The sequence below is a fragment of the Pithys albifrons genome, chromosome Z (assembly GCF_047495875.1).
Source record: "Pithys albifrons albifrons isolate INPA30051 chromosome Z, PitAlb_v1, whole genome shotgun sequence".
In the NCBI taxonomy this organism is placed as follows: domain Eukaryota; kingdom Metazoa; phylum Chordata; class Aves; order Passeriformes; family Thamnophilidae; genus Pithys; species Pithys albifrons.
Genome location: NC_092497.1, coordinates 57437447 through 57455414, shown reverse-complemented (window position 1 = coordinate 57455414; position 17968 = coordinate 57437447). Strand labels below are relative to the sequence as shown.

Below are 17968 nucleotides of genomic sequence, written 5' to 3'. Positions count from 1 at the left end.
TTTCATCAGGCAGTTACACTAAGTCTTTTTTACTGTGGTAACATTTGCAATTCCTATGAAGAAACCAATTTTTCACGAAAACATGTAACACATTCAGTGGAAAAACATGCACTTGCTCTTTTTCCCCCAAAACATTCTCGGCAAGTAATTTTAGGAAGCGGAAGATTTTGCTTCAAACATAATCCATAACAAGGGATTAGATGTCCTTAAAGACAGTTGTTGCTTGGAATGCATAAAATGTTTAATGAAGTAAAGTTTAAAAACCTGTTGCCATGAGCCAAAAATACTGGATGTGAAAGCCAGTGATTTAGGGGAGACAGGGGAAGAAGTGATTTGTTCCCCTGATCTGCGTCTTCGACGCCCAGTACCCACAGCACTGGTGTAATGCAGCCAGGTACCAATACACTCTGGGCTAGACACACTCAGGGGGCTCTCTTCCTGGAAGTGAGAAAGGGGGCAAAAAACAGCAAAGCATGCAAAGTTAGATTCAACAGAGCCAAATGAACAGAAAAGAAAAAAACCCAGTCTGCTTGCACCCTTTTATATACTACTTTTAAAACTATTAAACAGCGAACAGAGAAGAGTAATAATTCAATGTTAGGAATTTAGCAGTTCCACTTATCTTTTCATCCAACTGTATCTTTTAATACAACACTTCAGTCAAATTTCTGGTAGACTAATTATTAGATATGAGAGAAAAGTATTTGTTAACAATAACTGATTCATAATTTTAATAATTTTTTACATGTTGGAAACAGATCATCTATTACCCTTGACATCCTGTTTAATAGTTCTTCCCCTCTCAAGTACATTAAATTTTCCTATTTATTATTTAATAGTTTCTATTTCTAGTCTATAGACCTTCTCTGGAAGATTCTCATTTTCAAAACTGCATTGGAGACTTCAGAGCTGACTCACTGGTAGTGGCACCAACCTGACTGGCAGTAGTTTTACAGACTTAAAAAAGTCCTAAAATTTATCTGACTCTGGACACATTATTAAGACTTCAAGGGAGAACAGTGTCAGGCTAAGAGCCCTCCCCATACACTACATCATTACGTATCATTATCATTAACATTTTTTGCAATATAGAATTTGCTTTACAATGTCAATGAGCTTTATTAGTTCTTGTTTTACTGTTAAAACTCTGCTCTTTTTTATTTTCATGACTCAGTTACAGTTGCAAATCCTTCTGTAATATTGCTGACAATAATCCAGATTAGAATGTCCATATAATCTCACACCTGACAGTGTCCTTTTCATATTAATGGACATAAGTGAAGAGAGAATTGCCTTACAGGATGGGAAAAAAAAAGTTCAAGGCAGTTGCAGTTTAAGTTGCAGTGACTTTTTTTTTAAAGCTTTATTTGGTTTAAATATTCCAAATACTGGTTTTGCAGATTTCAGTAGGCCAGATGAAACCTCCAGTTTTACTTTTCAGAAAAAACATTTTATAGTGTAAGTTTTCTCTAAATAAGCTATTTTCTTCCAGAAAGTACAAGCACAGAATTCTGGAACAAATTCAGTATCAACATGTATTATCTGCATAGTCAAAATTTGGCAATTCGTGCTACTGATACCTTATGAAAGTAACTTTCACATAGTTTATGAAAATGGTTAAAAGCTTGAAGTAATAGCCTATTAAACTGTGTGTATATGAACTCATAAGTAGGAGGGGAGTTTGCATGATCATAGCGAAAACAGCTTTTAAAAAATCAAAAATACTGATGTTGTGAGCATTTGTTTATGAAAAAAACTTGGAGATAGAAAATGTAAGACATTAACATTTATTATGTCTGTTAATTTATGGAAGTCATGTGAAGTTATACAGATATCCTTATAGAAAGGAACCATGCATCTTTTTCTCTCCACACTGCCAATAACCAAGTGACTTGCAAATCTGTAACACTTTTATTGCATACAAACAACCCATTCCCAACAGAAACATGAAAGGAAAAGCTTTTGGTGTGAATCTTCATTTCTGATGGTTTTAAAGCAACTGAAAATGAGGCAATAAGAAGCTGTTAGTCTGCTTCCAGCATTAATATCACAGAAGTGCCACTATGCACCACCTGAAGCTTTGCCACTCAACCCTCCAGAGGTGTCAGTGATCCAGCCGTGCACCCCCCACCTCTGTGACATTAAAGCCATGTCTGTGAAGCACACCCAGATGTCACGGGTTACAGCAAACCCAACTGTTCGAGATGTTATCTAACGAATTCATGGAACACAAACCTCAGCCACTTGGAAACAAAGCTTCTGGTTTATTTTCTTACCTTCAAAAGCTTGGCAAGTGGAGTCACTGTCACCCCACGTGAAAGCAAACACAGCAGAAGACACGTCTCACCTCCTATAACTCCCCTACCACCCCCAATCCCTCTGCTCCCACTCAGCACAGTCACCCTGAACGTTTCCTTAACTCCCCATAGCAGCTGTCTTGTAAGGATGAATACAAAAACAATGTATGTTAGTTTGTAGATGTAGGCTTAGACTGGAAAAGTTTTAATTTTCAAATATTGACTTTTCTAAAATGGCTTTAAAAAAAAAGGAAGGAAGTCTTACTGCATAATAGTAACCCATTTAAAAAAATAATATTCCTTCAGATAAATTGCTGCCACATGGAGGATTTCCAATACAGCAAGAGCAAACCTTCTGAGATTGCATCCTACTGGTTCTGTGTAATCAAAAGCAGAGTTACATTTGGTTTTGTTTTGTTAAAAGCAAGTGAAAGTTAACTTCTTTCAAAGACATTATCTGAAACACAAACACTTACTTCAACAGAACCAATCTTCCTGGATCTTGGAAGGGGTGATTTCCTGTGTATATGAATTGGGTCCGATACCATTGGCTTGAACATCACCACTGATCGATCTGTTTCATCTCTTTTAGGAGCATGTGCCTCCTCATCACTGTCATTTCTGTGAGAGGTTTTCTTCAAGCCTTCATTCTACAAACAACACATAATTTATTTCCAGTTTTTCTGCACACCTGGCAACGTGTAGGCAGACGTGGCTCTCAAATAAATCTTTTTTGGAAAGATAAAGCAAGCTGATTTTAAAAATACAAGATGCAAATCACGTTTAACTGAACAAATTGCTCTAGATTTTAATAATCTACATGTGTTTCTTCTGCTTCTTTTAGAAGAATTGCAGCCAAGCTTTGCTTCCATTCCTTTCTCAAAAAGCAGGTGGTGAAAGTCCACAGACCTGACTATACAATTTTGAAAACATCAATCCTTCCTCAACAATCTGTATTCATAAGCATGCCAAACTATTTCCTTAAATATTTCTTTTGGTTTCCAGAATATCATTCAGGTGACAGTGATGTTGGTATCACTTTTTTTACAATGAGTATTTTGTATTTCTAGCATAAATTCTGGCAAACCCTTAGATAGTCCAAATTATCTGTGTCCTTTACCTCAATGCCCATTCAAAATGGAAAAGATTGGTACTGCCTGTATTTTACTGAACATTTTTTGACCAAAATAAAAATCACACTTTTATTTTTAACCTAACAATTTTCCAGTGTTTATACTAAGTATGTTCACATCCAGACAAATGGACTTTTGCTTTAAAGAAATGCACAATTACTACCTCTCTGGAGGCAGGTCTGTATCCATATCCAGCTGGTAAATTTTTATCTTCCTCACAGCCTTTGGCTCCTGGACTAAAGTGCAGCTCCACATGAAAACGTTCCTCTGAAGAAAGTTCCTGAAGGAATATCATTAAATAGGTTTATATTGTAATATATAGCTCAGATCTACTAATTTCTGAAGACATTTACCCATTTTAAATACCTTGTTTGGGTCCTCATAGAGCATGATAACAATCTGTGTCATGTAATTGAGTTCATTGACCACATTTAAGTAATCCATAGCTCGTTTCCATTGTTCATCTTTTGATTCCTTATGAAGGGAGGAAAAAAAATCACAAGTAAAACCTAGCTATTTTCTTTACAAAGGCTGATGGTTTCACCTTTTCCCCATTTACACAGATTTTAAATTTACAGAAGTACAAAGCTTATCATACCTATAGAAAATGTAGAGATACACACAGAGATACAACCAAAAATGATGTGACTTAAAATTACTCATCAAGTTAATGAGAAGTGGAGAGAAAAACTTTCTGTATTTTGTTTCAGTGTGTCTTTCATGTTCTTTAGACAATGGTAAGTCTTGTAAACAGAGGCACTGTTTTAAATTCTCCTGATGAGAACCACTAATATAGAAAAAAACTTATTTCAACAACTGTGTTATGGAAAATGTTTCCAGATAACGTGGTAACAGTCAAGCAGATAAAGGAAGCTTTCCAGTATATAGAGGAAACACAACCATCACATCCCAAACTACCTAAATCATAGTCACCTTTTTTCATGCTTGTTATGGGTTTAGCCAGGTGGGCCTAAACTTAGGTTTTAAAGTTCAGCTAGGCCTAGGATTGTTAGCTGATTTAGGCTGGGCTGAGCTAGCTAACAGCTGACTTCTTCCAGACAATAATATTGTATTCCATACCATACTACATCATCTCAAAGGGTGTAAAATCCAGTGTGCGGGAGTGGCTTGGTCAGTTCCATCATGGCTGCACTAAGAGGAAGACATCTAGCAGCTCCTCTACTATGCTAGGCCCTGCTTCTGTTGCCTCTGCTTGCATTTTGTTTGCATTCAGGGAAGTAGAAATATTTTGTTGTTATACTTTCTCTTTCTTGCTGAGTGTCTCTCAGAGTACTTACAGATCTAGTGTAATAGACTTTGCTTTGTATTAATTGGGAAGTGGGAAGTTATTCCTTGTTATATATATGTAACTTGTGTAAGTGTGTGTTATATTGTAGTTTCCTCTTAATTTTCTTCTTTCTGTATAAATACATGTAGTTAGTTCCAGCATAAACCTGGTTTGAAGGTTTTTTTTCCTCTCTCTCTTCTTTTTCCCTTAGCTGGTTGTGGTGGGGGGGAAGAACTCTTTCACTCTGTCCTGGACAGCTGGCGTTTTGCCAGCTCAACCCAGGACAGATAATTGGTAGCAGAGGATGGTTTCGATCCATCGACCTCTGGGTTATGGGCCCAGCACGCTCCTGCTGCTCTAGCAAAGAAACCATTTAGTAGCCCACCTTAAAGAAAAATTAAAAGGTTATCAGATTAAAACTTGGAGTTCCAGTACCTGTTGTAGCATTTCACTGAGCTCTAGGATTAAAAATGTTTTTGCCATCAGTGAGTTTAGTCATCCATTACCAGAAGGAAATATTTAAATACAGCAAATTCAAAAGTTAGTGTATTAGTCACTCTCCATCTTACAAGTACTTAGTTATGAGTTTGTGGTGCTACATTTATCCTGTCAGGAGCTCAGGTAAGTGATTTCTGCATTTGGAGACTTTGTCTTTTCCAGTCCTTGGTGTCAAAGAAAACCAGATGGAGAATAACACACCACCTTTGTAGTATTCTACCACAGTATAGGAAAGTAAGACAATTCACTGCACAGGAGAAAAATTTTGCACTCTGTGAGCACTCTTTAAGTCAGGTAGGGAGGTCTTGACAACACGTCAATGGTCAAAAAGAATAAGCCAGTCCAAAAGTAAATTCAAGAAAAGTAAATTCAACTCTCGAAGGGAAAAGAGTTGAAAGAATTATTGGTGACAACATAAGACACAAAAAAATTATCTACCCTCTCCAAATCTATTTGTGACTTCAGCATTATGATTATTTTAAAGGACATGCTGATTTCCATCAATGTGCAATGTGAGACATGTCTCTGCATCTGTAATAGGAAATCAAATGCTTGAAAAAATGTGATAAATTTCAAAGTCATTTAAGAGAATTAAGCCTTCAGTTGACACAATCATAGCAAGGCTGGGTTCTTGAGGTTCCTCTCAAAATTTCAGAGCTTTAATAGAGAAAATGCTCAACTCACATCACATAAGGCACCGTAACGAAGGGTGGATAGCAGGGAATGCACGTGGCTCTCACTGGTGAAATAGAGACGTGTGCGAACGTGGCGCTCCGGGGACATAACACCCCTGGAGTAACTTAACAGAAAGAGAAATGTTGTTAGACCATGATGAGATGTGTCCCTATTTTAAAAATAGCTGTTAACAAACAAATTCTAATATCTAGTTACTATGAGTTAAAAAGACACTTCAAATATGCAGCTATGGAATGTCTCCATGAATTCTTAGGAAAATTAATGTAACCATGTGAAAAAGTAACTGGCTTACAGAGGGTGAAGTTTATTCACTGTGTCATCATCTTGAGTTCTCTGAAGGTCAGAACGAATTTTTCTGACCAGAGGAGTGCAGTAACCTTTGGCAATCTCCAATTTCTCAGCTTTAGAAATACCATATTCCTGTGTAAAAACAAACTGACTTTTAAAATTCAGTTAAAGATTAAAGTGTCTTCAAATTAAAAACTTCCATGTTAAACCACATTAGTCATCTATTAGCTTGCTCTGGCTGCAAATCATTTGGTTTAACATTTTACTACATTTACTGAGGTACCAAACAAGCAGTTTGCCTTTTTGGTGTTTGATTTCATAGAATCAGTTGGATTGGAAGAGACCTCTGAGATCATCAAGTCCAACTTAATCCAGCCCCACTGTGATTACCAGATCATGGCACTCAGTGTCATGTCCAGTCTCATCTTAAAAACCTCCAGGGTCAGAGAATCCACCACTTCTCTGGGCAGGCCATTCCAATGCAAAGAACTCTCTAAAGAACTTCTTCCTGATATCCAACCTAAACCTTCCCTGGCAGAGCTTGAGCTCATGCCCTCTTGTCCTACTGCTGGTTGCCTGAGAGAAGAGACCAATTCCCCACCTGGCTACAACATGCTTTCAGGGAGTTGTAGAGGGTGATAAGAGAAAAAATTTTCTATTCACTAGTTAAACAAAATAAAAGCAGATCCATCTTCTGGTATCATCAAGCTCATTTCCCTTAAGCAAAACATCTGGGAAGTTGATCCTCCTCATTGCCACCAATTCCATCTCCTATATTGCCCCTGCAATGCACTTTATCTCACCTACGTTCAATAGCCTTTTTGTTTTTTTGACAGTCAATAAAGAGACATACTTGATATGTCTGTCTCAGTTTGGGGTAGACCACTCCAGTGAAGATCTCCTATTTACATCAAATAATATTTAAATGGTATTTAAATACAAATGGAAAAATATTATGTGTTACAGTATCAACAAGGTTTAAAAATCTGCTCTTCCAGACATACTACGAAATTAATCTTCTTGTTACCCTAGAAAGCAACATAAGCATTCTGCCTTTGCATTGTGCAGCCTTATTAAGTTTTCTCTCTTTTATTTCACAGATCACAGAATCACAGACTGTTCTGAGTTGGAAGGGACCCACAAGGATCATCGAGTCCAACTCTTAAGTCAATGGCCCACACAGGGGATTGAACCCACGACCTTGGCATTATTACAACCAAGTTTTAACCAGCTGAGCTCATTTCCTTCAGTATTTGTCCTCATATTTACTTACTCCTCTCTAACTCTCTTTTCAAAGTTTCAGCTTAACAGTCCCTCAGAACACAATGCATATGACAAGTGTCATTACTCTTTCTGTCCTCCTTGTGAAGGAGTTTGAGAGATGGGGAGAGGAAGGACTTCCCTCACTTGCTACACACCATACAGATAATGCCTCTGTCACTACAGTGCTCTGTAAGTGCAGGGACACTCGGGGAAAGCCTTGTCTGTTCTGTCCTATTGTCACAAAACAGTTTCACCTCCTGCCACCTACAAGATTTTAGAGTCAACCTGAATTTAAAAGCCTGCAGAACATGGAAGTTTAACTTATCCACGTCAGGCCTAAAACTCCATGGAACTTGGTATCTACAGTCTTATCACAGAGTGTTATCATTTTGAAAAGCAGGAAGTCTTTTTAAATTTAAACTGTTTAAGTTAAATTACATAGATTTCGATTAACAGTGTCATTTCCAAAGAGCCCAAAAATGAAATTTCTCTAAGGAGGAAAAATGAAATTAAAAGCAATTTCAGAATACACAGCTGTTCACAAAGACTGCTTAAATCTATGAAGAATGGTGGAGATGAACCTCTTTATTTTATTACACTACTTTAAAGGAAGGAGGCTTGTTCACAGTTTCAACTGCTAGAAAAATTTACCTTGAACTCAGCTTAATGCATTAGGAATCAAATTTTTCTTATAAAAAAAGAAAAATAAGAGATAATGTTAAAGGCTTCTATTACTGCAAAAACATGGGAACTTCAGGAGAAAAGACAGACTAGACATTTCTGCAAAAATTTCAAAAAGCATTTATTCTACAATTTCTTCTATTCAATAACTGAAGGTGCTTACCTGAGGGATCACAATGTCAGCCAAAGCCTTTGAGAGCCTGTATAACTCCATTGTGTTTTCTAATTTTAGGGATCCGTTGTGCTGTACGTCGTATTTTATACAGTCATAAATATCAGGAATTTTGCTAATGTCATATCTTCCATTTTTTGTTTTGAAGTCCTTTTCCAGCTTGGCCCACCTGCGCAGCATCAGCTCTAGAGTTTCACTGTGGTACAGCTGAATATCTGGACAGACACACATGTCTTATGAGCAATCAACACCATTCAAGCAATGAAAGGGCATTTTAATTACACAGTAGTAACAATGGAATTACAGAGGGATAAAAGGAATTGAATAAATTAACTGCATTAATTCTAAGAAGTGGGAACAGCTGGGCATAAGGTTAGTTTTACTGCTGAAAGCATCACAACTACAAAGCAATAGCACAAAGCATTGCTTAAAGGTGCATTTCTGCAGCAAACAAGAACAAGGTGCCCAAGAGCACAGGTATATATTAAAAGGGAAAAAAAGCAACAAACAAACAAAAAAAAAGCTTTAAGAAAATTCTAGGAGGGAAGAAGAGGAGCAGTACAACAGCTTTGTTTTAGATGAGAGCACACATCCCATTTGTCTCTCTCCTTCACTCATCAACAGCAAGAGCCAAGAGACAGGAGGAGATTAGACCAAAGAGACAAACAAGACAGGGTGACCCGTTCACTGTCCAGCCTCAGAGAGAAGCTGTTTGCACTCTATACTGCTGTTACAGGTTTAGCTAAGTAGGCCTAAATTTAGGGTTTAGATTTCAGACTAGGCCTGGGACTGTTGGCTGACTTGAGCTGGGCTGGACTAGCTTGTGGATGGAAAGAAAGATTTTTGAGTTGAGAAAAAGGTTTTTTAGAATTGCAGGCAGGTTCTTGTAGGGGTGAGTGTAAGTGCATCCCTTAAGGAAAGCTGTTTGGAGTTCTACCTTAAAGAGAACAGAGCTACCTGGAGTGTGTGTGGTGGCTTGTAGCCAAGGAGAGGCTGTGGTGTATGCAAGGTGAATTGGTTAACCAATTATGTGGTAGCATATTGGATGTGAGAGTGCATAAAAGGTGTGGACATTACTGCGCAAGAGTCAGATCGAGATCTAGTAGTATGTGAGATGATGTAATAGGAATTTCTAGGAATTATCTACTTCTACTATGAGCTATGAGAACTGTCTGTTAACCTATCTTGAATAAACTCTCAAGTTGTGTGCCTTCTGATCAAGCCTTCTGATGACTGCTGTGTCTGAGCTCTTCTGACCGTCAGACCACAGCCCAGCTCGGTATAAGGGGCTCCCCCTACAGGTTCTGGGGCCTGCTGGCAGGTGCAAGGTTAGTTTCTGTGAGAAAGACCAACAGCTAGCAAAAACAAAGGAAGATAAAAAGGTTTTGGGTCAGTTTGCCCATGGGAATAGAATTTTGAAGAGGTAAGTTTTCTCATAGCAAGGTGAACATCTGCCCGAGAGTGTCATCCAGCTGGGAGCTGCTATGAAGGTTATGGACACTGTGATACAACCTATGAGATGTGGCTATGGGTGGGAATTAGGGAGATATATTGAGTAATCTGAATTTAGAGCAGAGGTTTTTGCTTTACCTGGTTTTTTTTTCCCTTCCTCCATGGAGTGATTTTAATAAACTGTCTTTGTGTGTGTCCTAGTTCAGCAGGAGGGACCAGCTAACCCTGTGTGGGGGTGATCAAAGCTGTGTATTCTACCCCCTCTATTCATTCCCCAAGGTCAATGGGCCATTAGCAGCAGCTGCCCAGGGAGCCATTATCACTTCACACCCAGCCTGAGGGGGGCGGAGCTGCCAACGGGCCATCAACAGCTCAACACCCCCTGGCTCCCAGAGTTAATCACCCATTGTGTGAGTCCCCGCCCAGGGGGAGGGACTGAGAGCTCCCTGAGGGTACATAAGTGGTGGGTAAGAAGACCTCGGGAACCTCTCGTCGGATCCAGAGCAGCAGCAGGACCTTGACAGGAGGAGATCCCCGCTCTCGCCCAGACCACAGCCCTCGCCTGCACCAACAGGTTTTTCTTTTCCTTTTGCTCTGGACTTGGGGGAACCAGAGGGGTCTCAGCACAAGGGCAAACAAACCCCCTTGGGTTTGTGCCCCAGGACACTGGGTTATACTGCTGGGGTTCTGTGAGTTGAAAGCAATTTCCCTTGTGTGTCAGTGTTGCTATTGTAATATTATTATTAAATTTTAGGTCTGACTTATAATCTCTCTCGTGGTGAGTTCATTTCCCCTGCTGGTTCACCTTTAAACCAGCACAGTGTGTGACACCTGTGAGCTGTGCCCTCATTAATCTTCTCTCGCCGCCACAATTTACTACGAACTCTCACATTTGAACCCTGACAGTAGCTGACAGCTGACTTCTTGTAGCCAGTAGTATTCCATACCATATTCCGATATCATCTCAAAGGGTAAGAGCCGGTGTGGGAGACGCTTGGTCAGCTGCTTCAAACTGTGGTGCCAGCAGGACACATCGTGCTGTCCCAGGAGGGATGGGAGGCCCAGGCCCAGAGCACCAGCCCACCATCATGTTATCTTAGGAAAGTAAAATGTTTGTTCTTAGTCTTTGTCTCTGCTTGAATCTGTCTCTCTGGGGAATTGAGTTCTCTGGAATGATTTGTAGTTAAAATAGTAGAATTTGTGTTCACTGCGAAGTTATTTCTTGTTATTTCTAACTTGTTATATTGCAGTTTCTCTTTAAGTTTCTCATTTCTGTATAAATGTATATATACAGTTTAAGTTTAAATCTTTCCAGTTTTTTTCCCTTTCTCCCTTTTCTCAGTGAGAGGGAGGGAAGATCTAACCCTCTGTGTTGGGCAGTTGGTGCTTTGCCAGCTCAACTGAACACAATTGCAGACAGAATGGACAGCAAACCTGACAGTATTTCACAAGTAATGACAAAGCACTGTGGCCACTTCCAGCTCCCTGCCTGGCCACCATTAATATTGAGCATCTGTCTGTGCAACTACACATCACACAGTAAGCAATAGACCCTCAGTAAAGATATCAGAATATGTTCCTGTGTAACTTAGCTTTAGCACCATCTGCTTTTCCTATTACTTTTGTGGAATGATGAGTTTTAATTAATTAACAATTTCTGCAAACATTGGAGGCCTAAATTTCCAAACACCACAGAGCCCTTACCTGCAATATGACCACAAGCTTCTGCTTTTTACTTTAGAATTATGCATATGAAATCAGAATGTGAAAATCTCTAATGCACTGGTTGAGTAAAGTTCTGCAAAGAGTTTAGTGAAGGAAAGTGACGTTACAGTTACTTCTCATATGTTAACAAAAAATCCAACAATAACATTGTTTCAATACCTGCAGACTTTGGATCTTCCATTCTTTGCCTGATCTGAGAAGTCAAGCTCTGGATCAAGTAATAGACCTTGTCACATGTCTTTACAGGATTTTTAATAACCTGCATTGATTTTATCAATGAGATGCTGCCAGATGGAGTAAGCTGCAATTTGAGACAAACACAAAATTACCAAAACAAGAACAGATTTCAAAGACTTGAGATAAGATGTAACATGGGAAAGATACTAAGTACTGGACAAACAGCTTTCAACAGCTTGCTATTTATTTTTTTAGTCATTTTACAATTACCCACTCCCTTTGAGGCATTATAAAAAGAAAATACATCAAAAGGTAGTAAGATTTACTAGAAATTCAAAGGTGACATGAAATTCATAGGGCAACTAATTCTAAATGTGATCAACTACTTAAGTTCATAAAACTTTTTTTGTTCCAAGACAGAAAAATTGGATGGACGTTTAAAACTTTGTATATACTTGGCAAGTTTCCACAACTCCCTTTCAAGTAACTTCTGTATCCAAAAGCTTGCAAAAGAAAATCTGTTAGGAATGTTATCATCATTGGGCTGCATGTCTCACAAAATACTTCTTGCTCTATGAAGTACCCTCCTTAGCATAGCTGGAAGGAAGAACCAGATGTAAAATAGTAATTGCTACTTTAACAAAAGTTTGTCTGTTACTGTTTTAGGTTTTTCTATAGGACTGCAGGACACAAACATAAAAAGAAACCCTTTAAATGCACATGTATCAAGAACATGTAAGATGTGCTTCAGAACTGAGTTAATCACAGAAATTGTAGAAGCTCCTGATTATACCATCATGTATTACTAAAACAATACAGTCAATACCTATTTAAGTGAGGCTTAGCCTCATTTCTATCAGAAAAATCTGAAGAATTCAAAGTAGGCAATAATACTTAACTGTAATTTATACACATAACACATACATATTTGCACTTGCCTTGGTTTCCTAAAAAGGACAGAATAATTTGGGTATGGAAAACTTCTGCCCTCTACCTAATAATTAGGAGTTTCCAGCTCCATATCGTGACCAAGTAAACAAGCAATTCATTTACTTATAGATATTGAGGAGGAAGGCACAGGAATAAAACTCATGTGGTTTTCTCAAATCACAAGTTCATATAAATGAAGCCCCCAAAAGTTATTATTGCTTTATAATCCCCCCACAGGTTAGTTCCTTTCAGTGACTGAAGAATGCTCTGTTAGTTCCAGCCACATTTCAGACCCCATGACATCTATATATCAACATCAGTAAATCCCTGAGACCCTCCACCCTCTCCATTTTTTCAACTAATGCTGAGGCCACTGCTGGCAGTGGTTTGAATGATACTTTATATGCTTAAATGAATCTACACAGTGTATACAAGGGGGCACGGGCTCCAGCTCTGCCAGGGGAAATTGAAGTTGGAGATCAGAAAAAAATTCTTTGCAGAGAGAGTGCTCAGGCATTGGAATGGGCTGCCCAGAGACGGGGTGGATTCCCCATCCCTGGAGGTTTTTAACCTGAGATTGGCCGTGGCACTGAGTGCCATGATCTGGTAAAGGGACTGGAGTTGGACCAAGGGTTGGACTTGATGATCTCGGAGGTCTTTTCCAACCCAACTGATTCTATGATTCTATACATGCAGAGTAGTAAAATTATTCTTCATTAATTTGCTCTCAATACCTTTTCAAAAATAGCAGTTTAGGATTAAACCTCATTTGAGGATGTGTATTTATTTAGCTGTTGTGTGAGACAGACTGAGGGCAACTGAAAGACAAAGAAGTTTCTTCACAATAACAAACATCACTTACATTTCAAACCAGGAACAATCACAAGTATTCCATACTAAGTCAATATAAAATGTATTACTATGCACTAATTTAGCATCTTAATGAGGTATTTCCTTTCACTGATTAGAAAGTATCCTATTGGTTTTCAGCATCTTAGTACTCTTAGTTTAAAATTAAAAAAAAGACCTTGTAGCAGATTAAATATTGAAACAACTACAGTAGTCAGGAAAACATTTTGTAATACCACACACTGTCAAAGTAAAGATAACAAAAAGTGTGAAAAACCTTACTTCATTTCTTGAATAATTAAAATGAATGGGGTCCCTGTCTGCTCTTATTTCACAGCTTGCAGCTATTCTGATTATTCAGACTGCAAGACAAAATACCCATAGCACAATTGGTACAGCTTTCTTTGCAGTTCAAACTATTTCCAAGCACACAATTTTTCAATACTAAGATACACAAAATCACTGCTTAGTTTACACAGGGATTTTTGTGGTATTTACTTTATTTCATAGGAAACTAACCTTATCATAGTCATCAGCAGTAAATTCTCTGTCCCTCTGGAGAATTTCATGGAGTCTTGCTTTAACACGATGCTGACAGCTGCTTAAAGAATCACTGTCACTGTCCAACAGACCATTCATATTAGCACTTTTTACCATCTGGACAAGAATAGGAGTCAGCTCTCCTTCTAAGGCCAGTAGTCCCTGGAGGAAATAACACAAATATTCAGGCAAACAGATAAAGACAAAAATATGAGTATCTTAAAACCCCACCCAAAACATTAATTTTGAATTCACTATCACTTGGCTATGGGTTGGATAAACAGGGACACAATGCAGGTATTTGCATGGAAATGCCCCCAAAGCACTGCCTTTGTGTGCAGGATTGGTGCAATTGACCCTGAGATCAGCTCATTAAAACGTGGTTGTAATAATGGCAGGGTCAAGGGTTCAATCCCCTGTGTAGGCCATTGACTTAAGAGTTGGACTCGATGAGGGTCCCTTCCAACTCAGAATAGCCTGGGAAATGACAAAAGATAGTGATTGGTGACATGTCACAGAGCATTGTTCCCCAGCCCCAGCTGAAGCATCCCAGGAGAAACAGAAGTCTGAAGACTTGCAGAGCTTCAGTTAACTCAGATTAAGAGATGTGGTAAACCAGTTCACATCAATGGAGTTTGCTCTAACTTGGTACAGGGCCTTTGGGAAGCTTGGTAGGCAAGGAGGCAGAGCTGGGCTTCCAATAAAGGAGTAGCTTCAACAGCAGCTCTTTTGCTTTCAAACTAGTGACAAGTTGAGAACTTATCTGTAAGGATCAGAGGAGAGATCAAGACAGGGCAACACATGGTGGGCCTTTGGTACAGACCACCTGAATTAAGAGGAAATGGATGAAGCCTTACTAAAACAACTGGAGAAAGCCTCCTGACTGCAGGCCTTGATTTCCATGGGTGCCCTTGGCCTTGGATACCTCATGCATGGGCAGTACTGTAGGTGACAGACAATACAGATTTCTGGAGAACACTCCAGACTATTCTTTGACACAGGTTGTTGTATGGTCAGACTCCGCGAATGCAGATTTGGGCAGGGCTCTCCTCACGTGCCCTTCCAGCCTGTGCAGTGGATGTTTTAGGTGAGGCTCAGCGTGCGCAGAACTGGCCCCACCGTTTCAGTCCCAAGGTCCATCTGCCACGGCCGAGCGAGCTTGGACAGTGACAGGGAAGTCCTCGGGACTGTCACAGCCCCCTGTACTGACCGGGGCTGACCCTGCTGAGCATCCCAGATCTGACGGGATGGGATGGCAGGGAGGGATTGAACTGCCAGGGGGACGGTCCCACTGAGACTCGAACTCACGACCTTGGGATTCAGAGTCTGGAGTGCTCACCATTACACCACGGGACTGCCCTTTGACACAGTTCACTGATGAACTATCAAGCAGAGGCATTGCCCTGGACCTGTTCCTCAGAGGAGTCAGGAATGTAAACGTCAGTGGGACCCTTGGCAATTGGAATCTGATGTTATAACAGATCCATGGAGAAGTGAACAAGACAAATAGTGGCATCAGAGCTTTGGCCTTCAAATGAGCAGACTCTCTCATGGAATCCTATGGAGGAGAGCCCTGAGAGACAAAGATGGGGAGAGGCTAAGGGAGCTGGGGGTGTTTAGTCTGGAGAAGAGGAGGCTCAGAGGTGACCTCAGCACTGTCTGGAACTACCTGAAGGGAAGTTCTGGCCAGGTGGGGGTTGGTCTCTTCTCCAAGGCACTCAGCAATAGGACAAGGGGGCACAGCCTCAAGCTCTGCCACAGGAAATTGAAGGTGGAGATCAGAAAAAAATTCTTTGCAGAGAGAGTGCTCAGGCATTGGAATGGGCTGCCCAGAGAGGGGGTGGATTCCCCATCCCTGGAGGTTTTTAAGGTGAGCTTGGCCATGGCACTGAGTGCCATGATCTGGTAAAGGGACTGGAGTTGGACCAAGGGTTGGACTTGATGATCTCGGAGGTCTTTTCCAACCCAATCCATTCTGTGATTCCATGATTCTATGCCTACAACAGTGCTGTTTAATTAAAACCTGTCTTTATCTGCTCAAATGCTCAACCCATTAACTGGCTACTTTTTCACACTGAATTACTCTTTGAAAATACATTTTTCTGATAAACCATGTATGTCTCCCAGTCTTCAAAAGGAAAAACAAACTTGAGAAGATCACAGTTTTAAAACTGAAAATACCATTCCCGCTGTACCTTTGCAAAAGCTGCTGCAGTCATCTGAACTCTTCCCTCATCAGAAGCGTAGATTTTGAGATCATGTCGGTAAGTGCTGTGCAATCTGAGTAAACCACACCCAGGGAATCCAGCATAATCTCCTACCAAACAAACATTTTGCTCAAACTCCCATTTTGCACATGGTTATCTTCAAAAGTGATTCATGACATTTAACACTTTCTAAATAAAATTGTTATTATAATGGTTTTTTACCTTGTCCCCCTGGATACATACACCTGAAAGCTCTTCCAAGCTCCTCTGCTTGAACCCTGCCTGCAGGGGTCAATTCTCCTCCCCATTTTAGAACCAGAAGCAGGGATGGCTCATTTCTTCTATTATCTAATTGACACAGAGAGAGGACTTTAGTAATGAAATATATTGTAATTTTTTTTTTCCAAATGAACAAAAAACATTTGGTTTCTCTCCAGGGCTTCACTAAAGGATCTCTTCAACATTATGAACCTTTAGTAGCATTCTCACATTAAGAGAATATTGACCTGGTGAAATAAAATGGGCACTTTAAACAGCAAAAACCAAAGCAGTTAAACTTTGAAAAAATGTGAGAAATATTTTTTTATTTTATGTATTAGCAAAAAGTAAATCAAGACAGAAAAAGTAAAACAAATGGGACAGTAAACATCCTACAGCTTATAAAAGCTTTAAAGAAAGTAGCAATTCTTGAGGCAGATTTTCTTATCCTGCCTCAAAACACCATTTTGTTGAATCACTGAAGTTTCTTATCATGATATTTTTCTGTTACAAAAAAATAGTGTTAAAATACAAATTTACTACCTAGTTTTAGGTGCACAATTCAACATATTAAGAGACTGTGAATATCTGCCAACAATACAAACACTATTTCAAACCAAAATATTCCTTCCTCTTAACACCAAGACATGTTATACCACCAGTCTATGGCTATTTGCATGCAGATGATATTAACTGAGTAGGTGCAAAAGTGATTCAATACCTTCCTCTTCACTGGAAGTCTTAGGACAGCCATGAGGAAGATACGTTAACTGAACTTTGCGATTGATGCCTGAAAAATGCCCATACCTGGAGTGGAAACAAGGAAAAATGAGACAGGGAGAGAAACATTTTAAATATTTCCTTCCAAAACTGCTAAGCTCTTGTAACAGGATATAATAAATCTGTGCTAGTCACTGATTTGTGCACTTGACCACCATTTCATGCTTAGAACAAACATGAACTCAACAAGAACAGAATTAAGAGAAGTAACAACCATGATGTAATGAAACATCTTAAAACACTGTCTACTGTTATTCTTTATAACAATGAACATAAAACTTGCAGAACTCAGTATTACAAATAATGAATTTCAGTAATTACTGTCTGTGCCTTGATATTTTGTTAAATTAAAATGATCTACCATCGTTTAGCATTCTGAGACCCCAGATATTTAACAAATCTTGAAGCCTTATTTTGTTGTTGTTGTGTTCTGTTTGTTTGGCTGGTTTTGTAAATTTTTTTAAATTATTTAATATTTCAGCCTTAATATACAATGACTTATTTATTTGCAACCCTCCAAGTTTGCTGTGTAGACAAGTAGACACAGTGGAAGTTCTTACTGGCTCTGTCAGACTTCATTTAGGCCACACTGCAAGAAGCAGACCCTGCATAAAAACACTTTCATTTTAAAAACACACAAGAAGATATTTGATATCAAAGTGAACAACTTTCTCATGTTAAACATGAATTAAGACACCAGATACTGCAGCGAGCTCAATTAAAAGGGAGAATAA

At 39.2% G+C, this 17968-nt stretch overlaps 1 protein-coding gene across 1 annotated transcript in view; it reads right to left on the bottom strand.

The window, feature by feature from the left end:
• Nucleotides 1-17968, bottom strand: part of PPIP5K2 (diphosphoinositol pentakisphosphate kinase 2) — a 54389-nt gene that overhangs the window by 13194 nt on the left and 23227 nt on the right. The window contains exons 14-25 of the mRNA XM_071581224.1: nucleotides 17176-17261; nucleotides 16419-16544; nucleotides 16185-16306; nucleotides 13969-14151; nucleotides 11653-11794; nucleotides 8308-8531; nucleotides 6205-6332; nucleotides 5901-6015; nucleotides 3797-3904; nucleotides 3594-3710; nucleotides 2774-2947; nucleotides 265-438 (exon numbers count right to left, since the gene is read on the bottom strand). Of these exons, the coding sequence (XP_071437325.1) occupies nucleotides 265-438; nucleotides 2774-2947; nucleotides 3594-3710; nucleotides 3797-3904; nucleotides 5901-6015; nucleotides 6205-6332; nucleotides 8308-8531; nucleotides 11653-11794; nucleotides 13969-14151; nucleotides 16185-16306; nucleotides 16419-16544; nucleotides 17176-17261 (1699 nt within the window). The remainder of the gene's footprint in view (nucleotides 1-264; nucleotides 439-2773; nucleotides 2948-3593; nucleotides 3711-3796; nucleotides 3905-5900; nucleotides 6016-6204; nucleotides 6333-8307; nucleotides 8532-11652; nucleotides 11795-13968; nucleotides 14152-16184; nucleotides 16307-16418; nucleotides 16545-17175; nucleotides 17262-17968) is intronic.